This window comes from Ahaetulla prasina, chromosome 4 (assembly GCF_028640845.1).
Source record: "Ahaetulla prasina isolate Xishuangbanna chromosome 4, ASM2864084v1, whole genome shotgun sequence".
NCBI lineage: Eukaryota > Metazoa > Chordata > Lepidosauria > Squamata > Colubridae > Ahaetulla > Ahaetulla prasina.
This window is the reverse complement of record NC_080542.1, coordinates 125,780,255-125,793,183: the sequence shown is the minus strand read 5'-3', so window position 1 is coordinate 125,793,183 and position 12,929 is coordinate 125,780,255. Positions and strand designations below refer to the sequence as shown.

The 12,929-nt window shown below is 42.7% G+C and overlaps 1 protein-coding gene across 1 annotated transcript in view; it reads right to left on the bottom strand.

The window, feature by feature from the left end:
* Positions 1 to 12,613, bottom strand: part of GAD2 (glutamate decarboxylase 2) — a 40,971-nt gene extending 28,358 nt beyond the window's left edge. Inside the window, exons 1-4 of the mRNA XM_058181493.1 lie at positions 12,538 to 12,613; positions 11,657 to 11,716; positions 11,245 to 11,397; positions 9,653 to 9,886 (exon numbers count right to left, since the gene is read on the bottom strand). Of these exons, the coding sequence (XP_058037476.1) occupies positions 9,653 to 9,886; positions 11,245 to 11,397; positions 11,657 to 11,716; positions 12,538 to 12,613 (523 nt within the window). The remainder of the gene's footprint in view (positions 1 to 9,652; positions 9,887 to 11,244; positions 11,398 to 11,656; positions 11,717 to 12,537) is intronic.
* Positions 12,614 to 12,929: the final 316 nt, after the last annotated feature.

Below are 12,929 nucleotides of genomic sequence, written 5' to 3'. Positions count from 1 at the left end.
GGTTTGACTTAAATTCCTCTGATGTTTTATCCCAGTTGTTTTTTACACGTTTAGCCCATGTTTGTCCCAGAATGGCCCTGTGCCATCTGTCCAGGATGATTCAATGAGTAAAATAAAGCAGGAGGGAACAAATTAGGCCAAGGACATTCAGTAGGTTAGTACAGGTAGTCCTTGAGTTACAATGATTGTTCATTGTTTAATGACTGTTCAGAGTTACAGTGCAACTGAAAAAAGTGACCTATGACCAGTTTTCATACTTATAACTGTTGCAGCACCCCTAAAGTCAAACGCTCAACCTTCAGATGCTTGGCAACTGGTGTGTGTTTACAATGGTTTGCAGGTTCCCAGGACCCTGGAATTATTTGCAGGGCCCTACTTATTTACCTAAGGAGCTTTTGACAAACAAAATCAATCAGGGAAGTCAAATCCACATAACAACCACGATTCACTTAATAATTGTAGTGATTCACTTAATAACCATGCCAAAAACATCATCAAATGGGGTATGACTCACTTAAGTGCCTTGGTTAGCAACAGACATTTTAGGTTCAATTGTGGATATAAGTTGGTGACTATCTATATGGCTAAAGGGGAATGTAAATCTAATGAAGGCCTAAGGAAGGTTGTTGGTTTTTTTTCATTCTAAGAACAGTATTTCCTTGTAGATCACTCTCCAGAATCTCAAAGTGGCTAAAATATAACATAGACAATGTCTATGTCCCAGATGTATTTTTGGTTTCCACCTTCAATCTTCACTTATAGCTTTTTCAAACCTGACTGCTGCAGAAGGTAGAGCAAAACCAAATTTAAACTAATTGTATATCTACATAGCTTTCACCTGGAACATAAATTATTAGTTCCAAATTCCTAATATAATCCCATATGACAGTGTCTCCACTATCTACAGTACATTAGGGCTTGGATTCAATACATCTGCCATACTACAGTCTAATTTTGCTACACTTAGCAATTGCTTGCCTTTATTGATTATTTATTGGTTTATTAATACAAATATGGCAATTAAGATTTAATGCATCTGAAAAGCACCAGCATGGGAAAAGCTGAATTAAAACTGTACTAAATGATATAGTGAAACCGGTGGCAAAACGCATGGTATGGGCATCTGCAGTCTTAAGAAATCACATTCCTACCATATTTTATGTGATGTTTTCATATTTATATTATACACCTTTCTTTCCACCAAAAATGGTGTTCAGAGTGCATTCATCTAAAAACATTTCCAGCAAACCCATATATGTGGATTAACTTGATCATGATGATTTGCTTAAACTGAGGAAGAAGAGGAAAATAAACATTTTATTATTTATTTATTATTATATTATTTATTTAACTACATGTATGCATGTATTTATACATATACATATATGAGGATTAACTTGATCATGATGCTTTGCTTTACACTGAGGAAGAAGAAGAAAATAAATAATATTTTATCAGAGGAATTTCCATGTGACGAGGTTCCATGTAGCTTCTAAATTCATTTCAGTATTTTACAGGGAACAGTATTTTGTCAAATAAAAAATTAAGCACAAGTAGATAATTAAGCCCTGCTAATATGAAAGCAAAGCTTTTTTCCTTAAAATCTCAGGTCAATTCTCCACTGCCACTCTTAGAACAAACTCACTTCCTTCTAGCACTGGTGATATTACCTAGTTTGGTAATGAAATGAAGTGTCTGCAAGAAAACCACAAAGCTCATAGAATACTAATAAACCACAGTTCAATTCTATTCTCAGAGCTATTCTGTCAATTAGACAGATTGTGTGAGTCCTTTGCACTATTAAAGTATATTTTGCTCCCAGCTATGCCATGCTATCCTGGCACATAGATGGGGAAAAAATGGAGGTAGTGACAGATTTTATTTGGGCTCCAAGATGGGGACTGCAGCCAAGAAATTAAAAAAACGCTTGCTCCTGGGGAGGAAAGCTATGGCAAATCTAGACAGCATACTAAAAAACAGAGACATCACCCTGCCAACAAAAATGTGTATAGTCAATGCTATGGTTTTCCCAGTTGCAATGTATGACTGTGAAAGTTGGACCATAAGAAAGGCTGAGCACCAAAGAATTGAGGCCTTTGAACTATGGTGCTGGAGAAGACTTCTGCGAATCCCTTGAACTGCAAGGCGATCAAACTGGTCAGTCCTAGAGGAGATCAGGCCAGATCCTGAAGATGAAACTGAAATACTTTGGCCACCTAATGAGAAGGAAGGATTCACTGGAGAAGAGCCTAATGCTGGGAAAGATTAAGGACAAAAGAAGAAGGGGACGATAGAGAACAAGTTGGCTGGATGGAGTCACTGAAGCAGTAGGCATGAGCTTAAATGGATTCCGGGGGGCATGGTAGAGGACAGGAAGGCCTGGAGGAACATTGTCCATGGGGTCGCAATGGGTCGGACATGACTTTGCAACTAATAACAACAAATGCCATAATCCTTAATATTGCTCCTAGTGAATCCTCTCCTATCTTCACATCTCCCCAGCCAATGGTCTATATGCCATAATAACAGTGGGACAATAAAATAGGTTTTTAATGAAAGTATGGCAGGAAATTAAAATAAATAAATTTAGTAAAAGACTGAAGACTAATCTCAGTACTAATGAGCCTTCTAGAAGTCAAGACCAGGAAAACTGTCTAAGAAGATCACTACATCAAGTCCAGATTTCTGCTATGGAAATATGTGATACCCACAATCCCAAACTAATTTAATAATAATAATAATAATAATAATAATAATAATAATAATAATAATAATAATAATAATAATAATAATAATAATAATAATATTTTAATTTGTATACCGCCCTTCTCCCGAAGGACTCCTGATTACACACATCAATGTATTTATTTATCATAGCAATGTAATATACTTGCCCTCTCACAGTTGTGATTCTTTGTATGTTCCAGGAATCACAATGTTAGATAAAAAAAGAGTATAGGTGCAAACTAAATATATTATGTTAAGATGGCTGCACAACATGGTACTTTGAAAATGTGATGGAATATATTTCCCACAATTTGTTGATTATCTTAGTTAAAGATTCTGAGAACTGCATCTAATACTATTCAGAATTCTTGGTCTTTCCATGGATCGTGTTATTTATGCAAGATCCTGAAATGCCCTTTAGAGATAAAATATTTATCTAAAGGGCATTCCTTTTCAAAAATATAGGCCTATAGGTCCAATAGTTTCCTCCCAGGTAACTGTATACATGAATTGCAGCCTAAATGGTCTAAGAGAAATAGTTCTTTCTCCTCTTTTGTATCTTTGTTTTCTGTATTTATTCCCATCCTATTGGTTCAGCAAAAGCTGTGGATTTATTCATTGAATGCAACATAGCAATTCAATCTTCTAAATGCTGGCTTTGATCCCATAGCACTTTAATCTACAAATATACCACATTTTAGCTGGACAGGTTGTCAAAATCCAGAGTTGTGGGTTGTTTGGAGTCATTGTATCCTGTGAACCAAGAAACCAGGGTCTGATTAATAATGCTGGAATAGAGGCACTAGTTTTCTCTGAAGGAAATGTTAACTGCTGGATTCCAAGGAGCAGCAGCAAAAATGGATAGCATCTCTATAATTTCACAAAGACCATTAAAAACTCCAGTCTAGCTTTTAAGAAAAGCCAATTGCCATGCATGGCTGAAGGTGTGGGAAGGTGCTACCATTTAGTGGAATTTTAATGTTTCCTCCAAGTTGTTTTCTTAGGTGGAATATGGTACTGGATTGTCATTGCTTTTTGGGGGGATATTTTAATGTCTTCTTAGCCCAGTTTACAGACCTGGGCTTTCCTGCTAGTTGCCTATCCAAATACTAACCAGGACTGATCCTGCTTTGCTTTTCAGAAACAAGGTGAACTAAGTATTATATCTTAGGTACAGCTAAATTCTTTGGATTTAGACACTAGTCCAGGGGTTAGGATTACAGTTAGAGTTGCTTTCCAAAGCATTTTAGTGGGAATACCCAGCTTTGAATGAAACATGAAAATATTAGGAGTGTAGTCCAACATCTTGGACAAGACTAGAATCAGAAGTGACACAGTTCTGCACTGTGGTCTTTTCTCCTGGGAGTTTTTTCTCTGTTGCAAGTTTCCTTCTGCTCAAAAAGCATGTAATTTCCTCCCCAGTAAAAAAGTGAAGGCATCCACAACCCCAACTCTCTTCTCTTTCCATAAAAGTATTTCAAGTTGAGATACATTTACAACCACAACAATATTGCTCTGAAACTGTAAAGTTTGAGGCAGCAAATTCTATTAACATCTACCTTCTCCATAGGATGACTGAAAGCCAGTCACGTGTTGCTAACAGTTTTGTGCAAAATACTGTATTTTATGTACCAGCATCTCTCTTCCGTTGGCTATGGAAGACAAGCATTTCCACGTTCGTTGCACGTGACCGTCACTGGCTGGCACTCCAAAGCATGGAACGCTATGTCCCCGTAGCAAACATGCTAAACCATTTAACCGCGGCTCGCGTGATTAACAATCGGTTGTGTAAGGATTCGCGCAATTAACTGAATCTAGATATTTAGTCTAATTGGTAAGAAACGAGTAGAAAATCCGAACATGATTTCTTTTCCTCAAAAATCTTTCCCTAATTTCCCGACTTTTTCTCCTCTTTTCCACCCCATGTTTTCTTTCTCCAGTAAAATCCAAATGCGCGGCGTTATGATCTCCTTCTCCCGCCGCACCATTTTTTGGGGGAAGTGCCAGGCAACAAAACTGGGAGCAACGGAGGAGCGGGCAGGGAAGGGAGAGCAGGCTGGCGGAGTCTGAGTTTCCCTGTTGCTGAAGATGCAGTGACCAAGAACGGTCCTGTACCTGGCTATTAAAAAATAATCCAGGTTTTTGCACCCCAGTTCTGGTAGCCCTCAGGCCCCCTTCCGTGATCGGAGGCGACACAAAGCCAAAAGGTTGCTGTTGTGGGATGTTAGTTAGAAGCTGCTTTGTTGGTGACGCGAAGCGGTTTCAGCGTCTGGACGAGCAAATAAAACCAATCAAATAAATGCGCAATGAGTGGTTTCGCACACGAAACTCTGGCTGAGAACTGCAAGGGCCTCAGTCGTGTGACTTGTTGCGTCAAAACAAGGAAGCCACACGAGCCGCACGAGATGAGATGAAGGTGGCTTTGCGCAACGCGCTAAAATAGCGCACTTTATTATGGTTACGCAAAGAAAAACGGGGTCGAACTTGGTTTGTTTATGGGTACAATTGCTAGACAAGAATCCCCTGAAAGCCACTTTTCATGGAAGCCGCTTTTTTTTTTTTGGCCAGGAAAAAAGGTCTCCTGCAGTCGCCAGAAATGAGTTCCATTTCAGGCAATTTTTACATTAAAATAAAACCAAAACAATTAGCAATAGCTAAGAGAAGATTATCAGATTAAAGCAGTTTCTTTAAGACAAAAAGAAGAGAGGAAAAAAAGGGGGGATGGGCAACTCCCGGAAGGATGCCCCCCTTGACTAGTATTGGTTATTAATTTAAACCAGATTAGTTTCGCTCAACTTTGCACCTTCCACAAATGCTGTGCTTGAACTCCCCAAATTCCTTGCCATTGTGACCACAGGAGTGAAGGCCAAATCCAACAGAGCTTGCAGGGCAGTGGGCTGAGCAAAGCTGAGCTAAACAATTCTGGAAGCATTGAGGGGCACATTTGCGTATTTGTTGCATTCAATTTGTATGCCAATGAACCAAAAGAAACTTTTTAAAGAAATCCTAGCTCCAAATTCTTTTCTTAATGGGAGTCCTTGCACCTGAGATTTTCAGCAATAGAGAAAACTATTTTTAAATCCAGGGTATTTGCAGATAACAGGTTTTTCCAGGAAAACAAACTGCAAGAGATCCAAAGATGGTTGAGAATTTTGAACCATATTTTAGAATTAGATATTGCAGAAACCCCATAGTTTATTTATGGATTAGTATGTGAGAAACATCTAAAATACTGGATTAATGGCATAAACATGGTTCATTTTACCACAGGTAAACATATACTGTAGCAATGCAGTCCCATATATCTAATCACAGTTTGTTGACTAAATTATGTGCTAAAACTCTTATTACTGTGGCAGAATACAGCTTGGCAATTGGGTTAGCAAATTTTATACCTATATATTTTTATGTGTCTCTAGTAGTATCAGACATGGTTTTCTGTCTAAATTGTTGTCCTAGCCAAGTAAATGGGGAAAATCCTTGGGTTTCAAAAGATTTAATAGAATAACAGAATTGGAAGGGACCTTGGAGGTCTTCTAGTCCAACCCTCTTCTCAAGCAGGAAATCCTATACTATTTCAAACAAATAATCCAATCTTTTTTTTAAAAAAAACCTCCAGTATTGGAACACATTTAAATAACACTATGCCTTTCATTCTATCTTTCTTAGTTTTGTGCAGCCTGCTGCCCTTTACTTGCCCTAAATTTCAGTTCCCACTGCAGGCGGCAGATTATTTTGAAATTTAGTAGCTCTGGAAGGTTGAATTTACCTGATTTCTCATCTAATTTTTACCAGTCTGGGCACTGCACTCACCTGGAGTTCTCAACAATCGTCATGTTGTCTGGAAGAATTTTGGAACTGAAGTCCATCTCTGGAGAATATTCAGGGAGATAATTGTGATAACCACTAAGCAGATCATTTGTCACAGCAAACTGTTGAATATCCTCCAACTGGATCAGTAACCAACTGATCATTTAAGAATTGCCTCCTATTTATGTAATTGCATTTTCTTATGTGGAACAGAGTGTGTTGGATGAAATAATACATTGTCTTTTCCTAGTAAGGAAGTGATGCATAATAGGCTCCTCCTCCTCCACTGAAAGTTGGACATGTGTGTGTGTGTGTGAAATGCATTATCTGTGTTATTCACATGATTGATGAACAGCAGTTGCAACTCTTAAAAAATATCTGATTTATACATCTTTTAATGCAGACAAACCTGTGTCAACTTATATGTGTTCGTGGGTCTTTGCATGCATGGACACCTCTCTCAGTGAAATATCTGTATGAATGTGTGAGACTTGGAGACCTGGGTAGACACCCTTCTCCTCCTTTCTCAATACCACTTCAGCTCTTTTCTTCTGGTCAAATCTTGCAAAAGCCTTCCTGCAGGGAGGAAGATCTGACTTCAGGTGACCTTCTTGCCCCTAATATCCTTCTGTGGATAACTGGGAACATTTTCTTGGACCTTCCCGTGAGCTTATTCATGGGTTCCCATTCTGATTCAGGCAGCTATCCTGCCTTTGACTGGACTTAGCTACTTCAAATGGGCTTCCCAGTGCCTTCTTCAGCTAGACTCTTGAAAGTATTCTTGGAAAAGAAGAACCATTCCAGCAGATTGGAGGAACACATGGATGCTGATGGACTCAAAATCATGGAAATGATCCAGTTCTTGATGTGAGTTGCAGAATGTCCAGTTGCAGGAAATGTGCTCTGCCCCCTCTCTGGCCCACAATAAATCTATTGTTGTTTATCTCAGTCTTCTCCCAGGGGAAGACTGAAGCTGGGCATGAAAATTCTGGAGTTCAACACACCTGGAGGACATTAGGAGGTGGTTTAAAGTTAAATTACAAGCTCTCTCTCATTCCATTAAAATACCTGACTGGTAGGTGGACAAATCCCTGGTCTTCGAACTAAAAAGAGCTAACTTCGACTGAATCTTCCCGGGCGGGAGGCTGGGGACAGACAGAATTATCTCATTTCAGATTTTCTTACCACTGTCTAACAAATCCTACCTGCTCAAACAGGAAAACCCAAACCATAGGTTTTCTTGCAATGGCAGCCTTGGAATGTGACCACGTGAATTCCAGGGCAGGTTTCTCCTAAAGGCGAGCAGCTCTTTTAGTGCCTTTCTTAATCTGTCATTAAATTAAGCTTGATTTTTTAAAAAAAGAAAAGGTCTCCTTGGGTTTAAATCCGGGGAAAGCTGCAGAGGTGATTTCCAAGAGAGTGCAAGAAGCTGTAAGAAGCTGTCCCTTATCCCCGACCCTTTTTAAAGGGAAAGCAATATCAAGTTTTCGAGAGCTGCCTGTAGGAAGAATTAGGAAGAGGTGGTGTTCTCAAAAACAGAAGTATTTGGAAATTAAACGGACTCATTTGCAGTCAGGGATGGATGGATGAATCCTAAATCACTCCATTGACCCAGTTACACAACCAATCATGGCTACCACATTCTGATCTGGCAGGGATATTCTTAAAAATAACTGATGCCAAACGTACACTCGGGAGGCAAGAAGAGAAAGAAAACCTTGCTAGCAACGAAATTCAAGACAGGGAAGCTTCGGCAACAAAGAAAGCGGGTGCCATATGAATATCAACCAAACGCCTAAATTTGGCACCCCTTTTTCTCGATCTTCTCCCCCAAATTTGTTAAACCGAGGCAGAAGAACCATGCACGAATAAAGAGAGACTGCGCGGCTCCTAAGGCTTGGCTTCGGGGAAATCTTCCATTGGCATCTCGAGAAGCGAAGGTCTTGCCAGAGCCGCCCCGCCCCTCCCCGCATTGGCTTACTCCCAAGAAGGCGTTCAGCCACTTTCATCTCTGGCAGGAAGAGAGCCAAGTGTCCCGTGAAAGCAGAAAAAGAGTGAGAAGGAAACGAGAAGAACAGTAACCTCTACAAAAATTGGATCCCTCCGAGATGCCCTGGAATTCAAGTTTTGTCACTCAGCCACACCACCATAGGAGTCAGTGTGATTGGGTGATACTAGCTAGGGTTGACGGAACTAACTCATTGGGGGAGTGAGTTCGCCCACAGAATGCTATCGGGTGCTAGCTACCGTTTGTTATGGGCATCACGGTATAATAACAAAAATAGAATATTGTATGACTGGGCTCAATCGAGGAACTCGACTTATTCAATGGATACCTCGTTTCTTGCCCTGTTGCTCTGTTCCGCGGTTTTCTTTATTCTCCTCTTCGCCTGCGACCATCCCTTTGTTCCCACCCACCCTCCACCCCAAAAGCGATTGCCTCGCGAGTGATTTATAGCGTCTTCGAGGGTCGCCCAGCCATTGCTGTGGCGCTATAATGTCTGTCTTATTGATATATTGGCACAGCAATGATCAGGTGACACTATAAGACGCCATAAATCATTAGGATGGCATGGCCTATATACCGTTTCAGTCTAGCCAGAGAGAGGCACGCATTTACTCTCCACCGTACTCCAGCCAATTCCGTTTGGGTCGAATTTATCCAGCCAGAAAATACTTTAAAATTCCTTTAAAAAGCGAAAGAAACAGAAATAATGGACCTCCGGTTAGCTGAACGCACTGTGCCGGAGGAGATATAAAGAAAAGGGTGGGTGGGTGGGTTATTTTCAAAATGGTGCACTTTTTGAAGGTGGGGGGAGGGGGAGGGGGAGGAAGATTCTGTCTTCAGAATCAAACCTGCCCCATTCCTCTCACAAACACGGCAAGCAGTTGTTGTCCTTCAAGTGTCCGGCCTCCCACTGACCGCCACTGTCCTGAGTCCTACCCACTAGCCACGGCGGTATCGAATTAATGCCGCTCTCCCTCTTCCCTCGCCCTGCCCAGAAATTGCAGCTCTTTCCCTTAAAGGCCCAGCACAAAAAGGCTGCAGCGCCCAACGTGATCAATAGCGAAAAAGCGGTCCTATGTTGGTCGCGGTCGGCCGAACCCTGCATACCTGTTTTGATGGCGTATTTCAGCGCCGTCCTGCAGGTCAACAGAATTTCCTCCAAGGTTTGGGGCTGATCCGCCAATTCCCAGTTATATTCCTGAAGCAGCTCGTTTGGGTAGTGGAAATCAATCACTTTAGTGGATCGGTCGAAATTCTTCACCATATACTGGAGCAAAATGTCCATCACATCTTGTAGGAAAGCCAAGGTGATCGCTTCCCCCTCTGAAGCAGGCAGAAGATCTGCACCGAAGGAACAAACAGGATGCGACCCTTTCAGATTTAGGCTTAGAATAAAAACAGCCGAGGCAGACTGTATTTTTTTTTAAGTTTACCCTGTAATAATTTGCAGGTCCTTAATATATCTAAACAGTTTGTTGTTTGTATAAACATACAGTTCAAATCGCTGGAATGGGAGAGACACACGATTATGAAATATACTTTCAGGACACTGTCAACACAGTGTCACTGTCATTGTCAACACAGAAATCAATATTTAAGAATTAATATTTTAACTATTTGACATGCTATTTTTTTAAAAAAAATCAAACAGTTCTGTTTGAAAAATGAGACACATGCTGCCAATACCATTACTCCTCCTCTCCCTCAATTTAGGTTTATAGAATGACTTAAAATCGGTTTGGTCGCTGTTCTCTTTCAAGTGGTGCTGAATCAACCGTCAATTTGACAACAGTTCTCCGACAACGAACAATGTTACGGGATGCGGAGCCATTGACATTATTCGAACCAGCTTCTGTGTGATGTCAAAGAAGGCCATTTATTGGTTATTTATATATATTGCCATCCAGCAATATATGGTAGATTGTTTTCAAATAGATTTATTGAGCCAGAATGATTCAAGTCCCATAAATATTCTTCTTAGCAAGCACTTCCAAATTTAAAAGACTGATTCAAAATTTCTACATTTCTCCCTGCCTCCCTGCACCCCACGCACGCGCGCACGCGCGCTCACACACATATACACGCACGTTGTCCACCGGCCTATTCTGAGTATTTCTTGGCCCTGGAGGGATGTGGTGGGATTTGAAATTAAACAATTTAGGAATAGCCCATAAAACAAAACAAAAAAATTCACTGTAGGAATAATTGTACTTAAGTGAAGAAAAACTAATTTATTTGGCTTGGAATCAACGGGAGCTTTTTTGGGCAGTATTTCCGGAATTAATATGAATCTAATTCTTGCTTAGGTAGATCTTAATTGGTTTTCCAACGTTGGAATCATTGCGATATAGAAAGAATATATATAAAAATGAAGGCGGGAGGGGAAAGGAAGGGCTGGCATCTCTGCGAAATCGGAACACAGTTTCCCCCCCCTTTTCTTCTGGTGGCTGAATACAGGGACGTTCTGGTGGAGCTGGTATCTGATGTCTGTTCCTTTTGCAAGACGGGGTGGCGCACGCCTCACCTCGAGGGAAAATGAGTGACAGAATGTCCTTTGGTGTGGAACTACTCAACTTGTTCTACTTCCCCCTAAAGAGGAATAGAAACCCCCAAAGGCGGGAGGGCTTCCAAAACCTCTAACTACCCACCCTCCTTTTAAGACTCGGCCCCAAGTCCTGGGCCGGCTGGAGGTCAATTACCTGAGGCGTGCAGGAAAGCATAGCTGAACTCTCCTTTCTGGCAAGCGCAAGGCTTTTTGCTGCAGGTACAAGCCCCCTTTCTGGCGGCCGAACCAGGGTCTGCCTTCGTCGCTCCCATTTCCGTGGTCTTGTCGCCATCTCCGTAGAGCAGCGCTAACAAAGACACAAAGGGCGAAGCGTCAATGGCACCGCGGGGATTGGAACGAAACGCCCCCCTCCTCCCCAATTCCAATGTCTCCCTCTGCCTCCACGCCTCGAAGGATCGCCAAGTCTCCAGATTTCTTGGGAAAGCGTCCTTGAGACTTTGGGGAGATTACTTTGATTGAAGAAATCATCATCATCATCACCATCATCATCATTAAAAAAACGGTTCTTTCGGTGATTTGGGGACCCTCTTGGGGTAGATGCTTACCGCAGAGTTTGGTTGAAATGCCTCCGGTAAACTTCTGGGCAGCCTGGCACCAGGCTTTGGCTAAGGGCAGAGGAGAACAAGATATTGGCATTAGATGGATGAGTGGATTTCAGCGGATAGATTTTATCACACAATAGACTACCTTCTTTATTTCTTTCAATCAGCCTTGTGAATAGCGGAGCGAGGATCCATCGGCTGCAACCCTCCCAGAGGTTTTTAGGTCCTGAGCAGTGTGCTTTAGGATAGAGCTGCCCGGGTTGTTTTCTGCCTTTTCTACTCTGGGAAAGATTTTAAGCTCAAGAAAGCAAGCCTCAACCGTTCTTTCCGTGGATTGCCCTTAAATCCGAGGGGGTAACACCTATAACTTTCTAAGAGGGCCCACAGATTCCATAATCCCCAGCCAGTATCCTTGCCCATATCTCTCTAGTGATCTTCTTTGTAGCCAGCGGCTCAAGAAAAGCAGTATAGCGGCGCATCCAGGCTTGCCAACCTCATCCCCTGCACCTACCCAGCCCGCCCTTCTTTCCTCTTCACTTTGCGTGGTTAGTGAGCTTTGGCGCGTCTCCTCGCCGCCACCTGAAAGCCCAGAGTTTGTCCACATTTCGACGCCCGGGCTGCCCTCCTTCCCCGGGGCAAGGTCTCCCTGGCCAGCAGGTAAATGTCTCCTCAGTCTGAAATGGGACCGACTGGGTTGAGATGAGGGGATCGGCAGTCGCTTCTCCTTTCAGGGTGAGAAGGGTCGAGGTTGGACGGGGAGATGCCAAGAGTCCTGGAAGACTTAGGCGAAGAGCAACTTCGCGCGGGCAGGTGGCTTCGGGTTGCCATCCGTTCTTCCGGTAGTCTGACTATGTGCCAGAGAAAGGCGGGCCGGAGATTCTTACCTGTACCTGGGTTGTCCGGATCGCCAGATCCCTCCTCAGTCCCGAAGGGCCAAAAGCCAGCTCCCGGAGTTGCCATCTGAGGAGCTGCTGAGAAGCCGCTGAAGTGCAGCGGAGCGCCTGGGCGGTGTGTGCGGGAGACAGAGACGCTGCCGCGAAAGGCGGGACGAGGTGGGGGGTGCGTGAGAGACTGGGGGAGGGGAGGAAGGGAGGGCGCGGGAGAAACCGGAGCGAAATGCGCTCGGGGGAGAGTTGCAATGAGGACGCGGGCCTGATTCAGCGCGGCGTGGACGGCGGAGAGGCTCTGAATGTGATTTCCACTCTCACTGAAGACCTGGGCGAGCCTGTTGGGCAGACACTCGTGCTGAGCGCTTTCCGCGCTACTGACCCGCCGC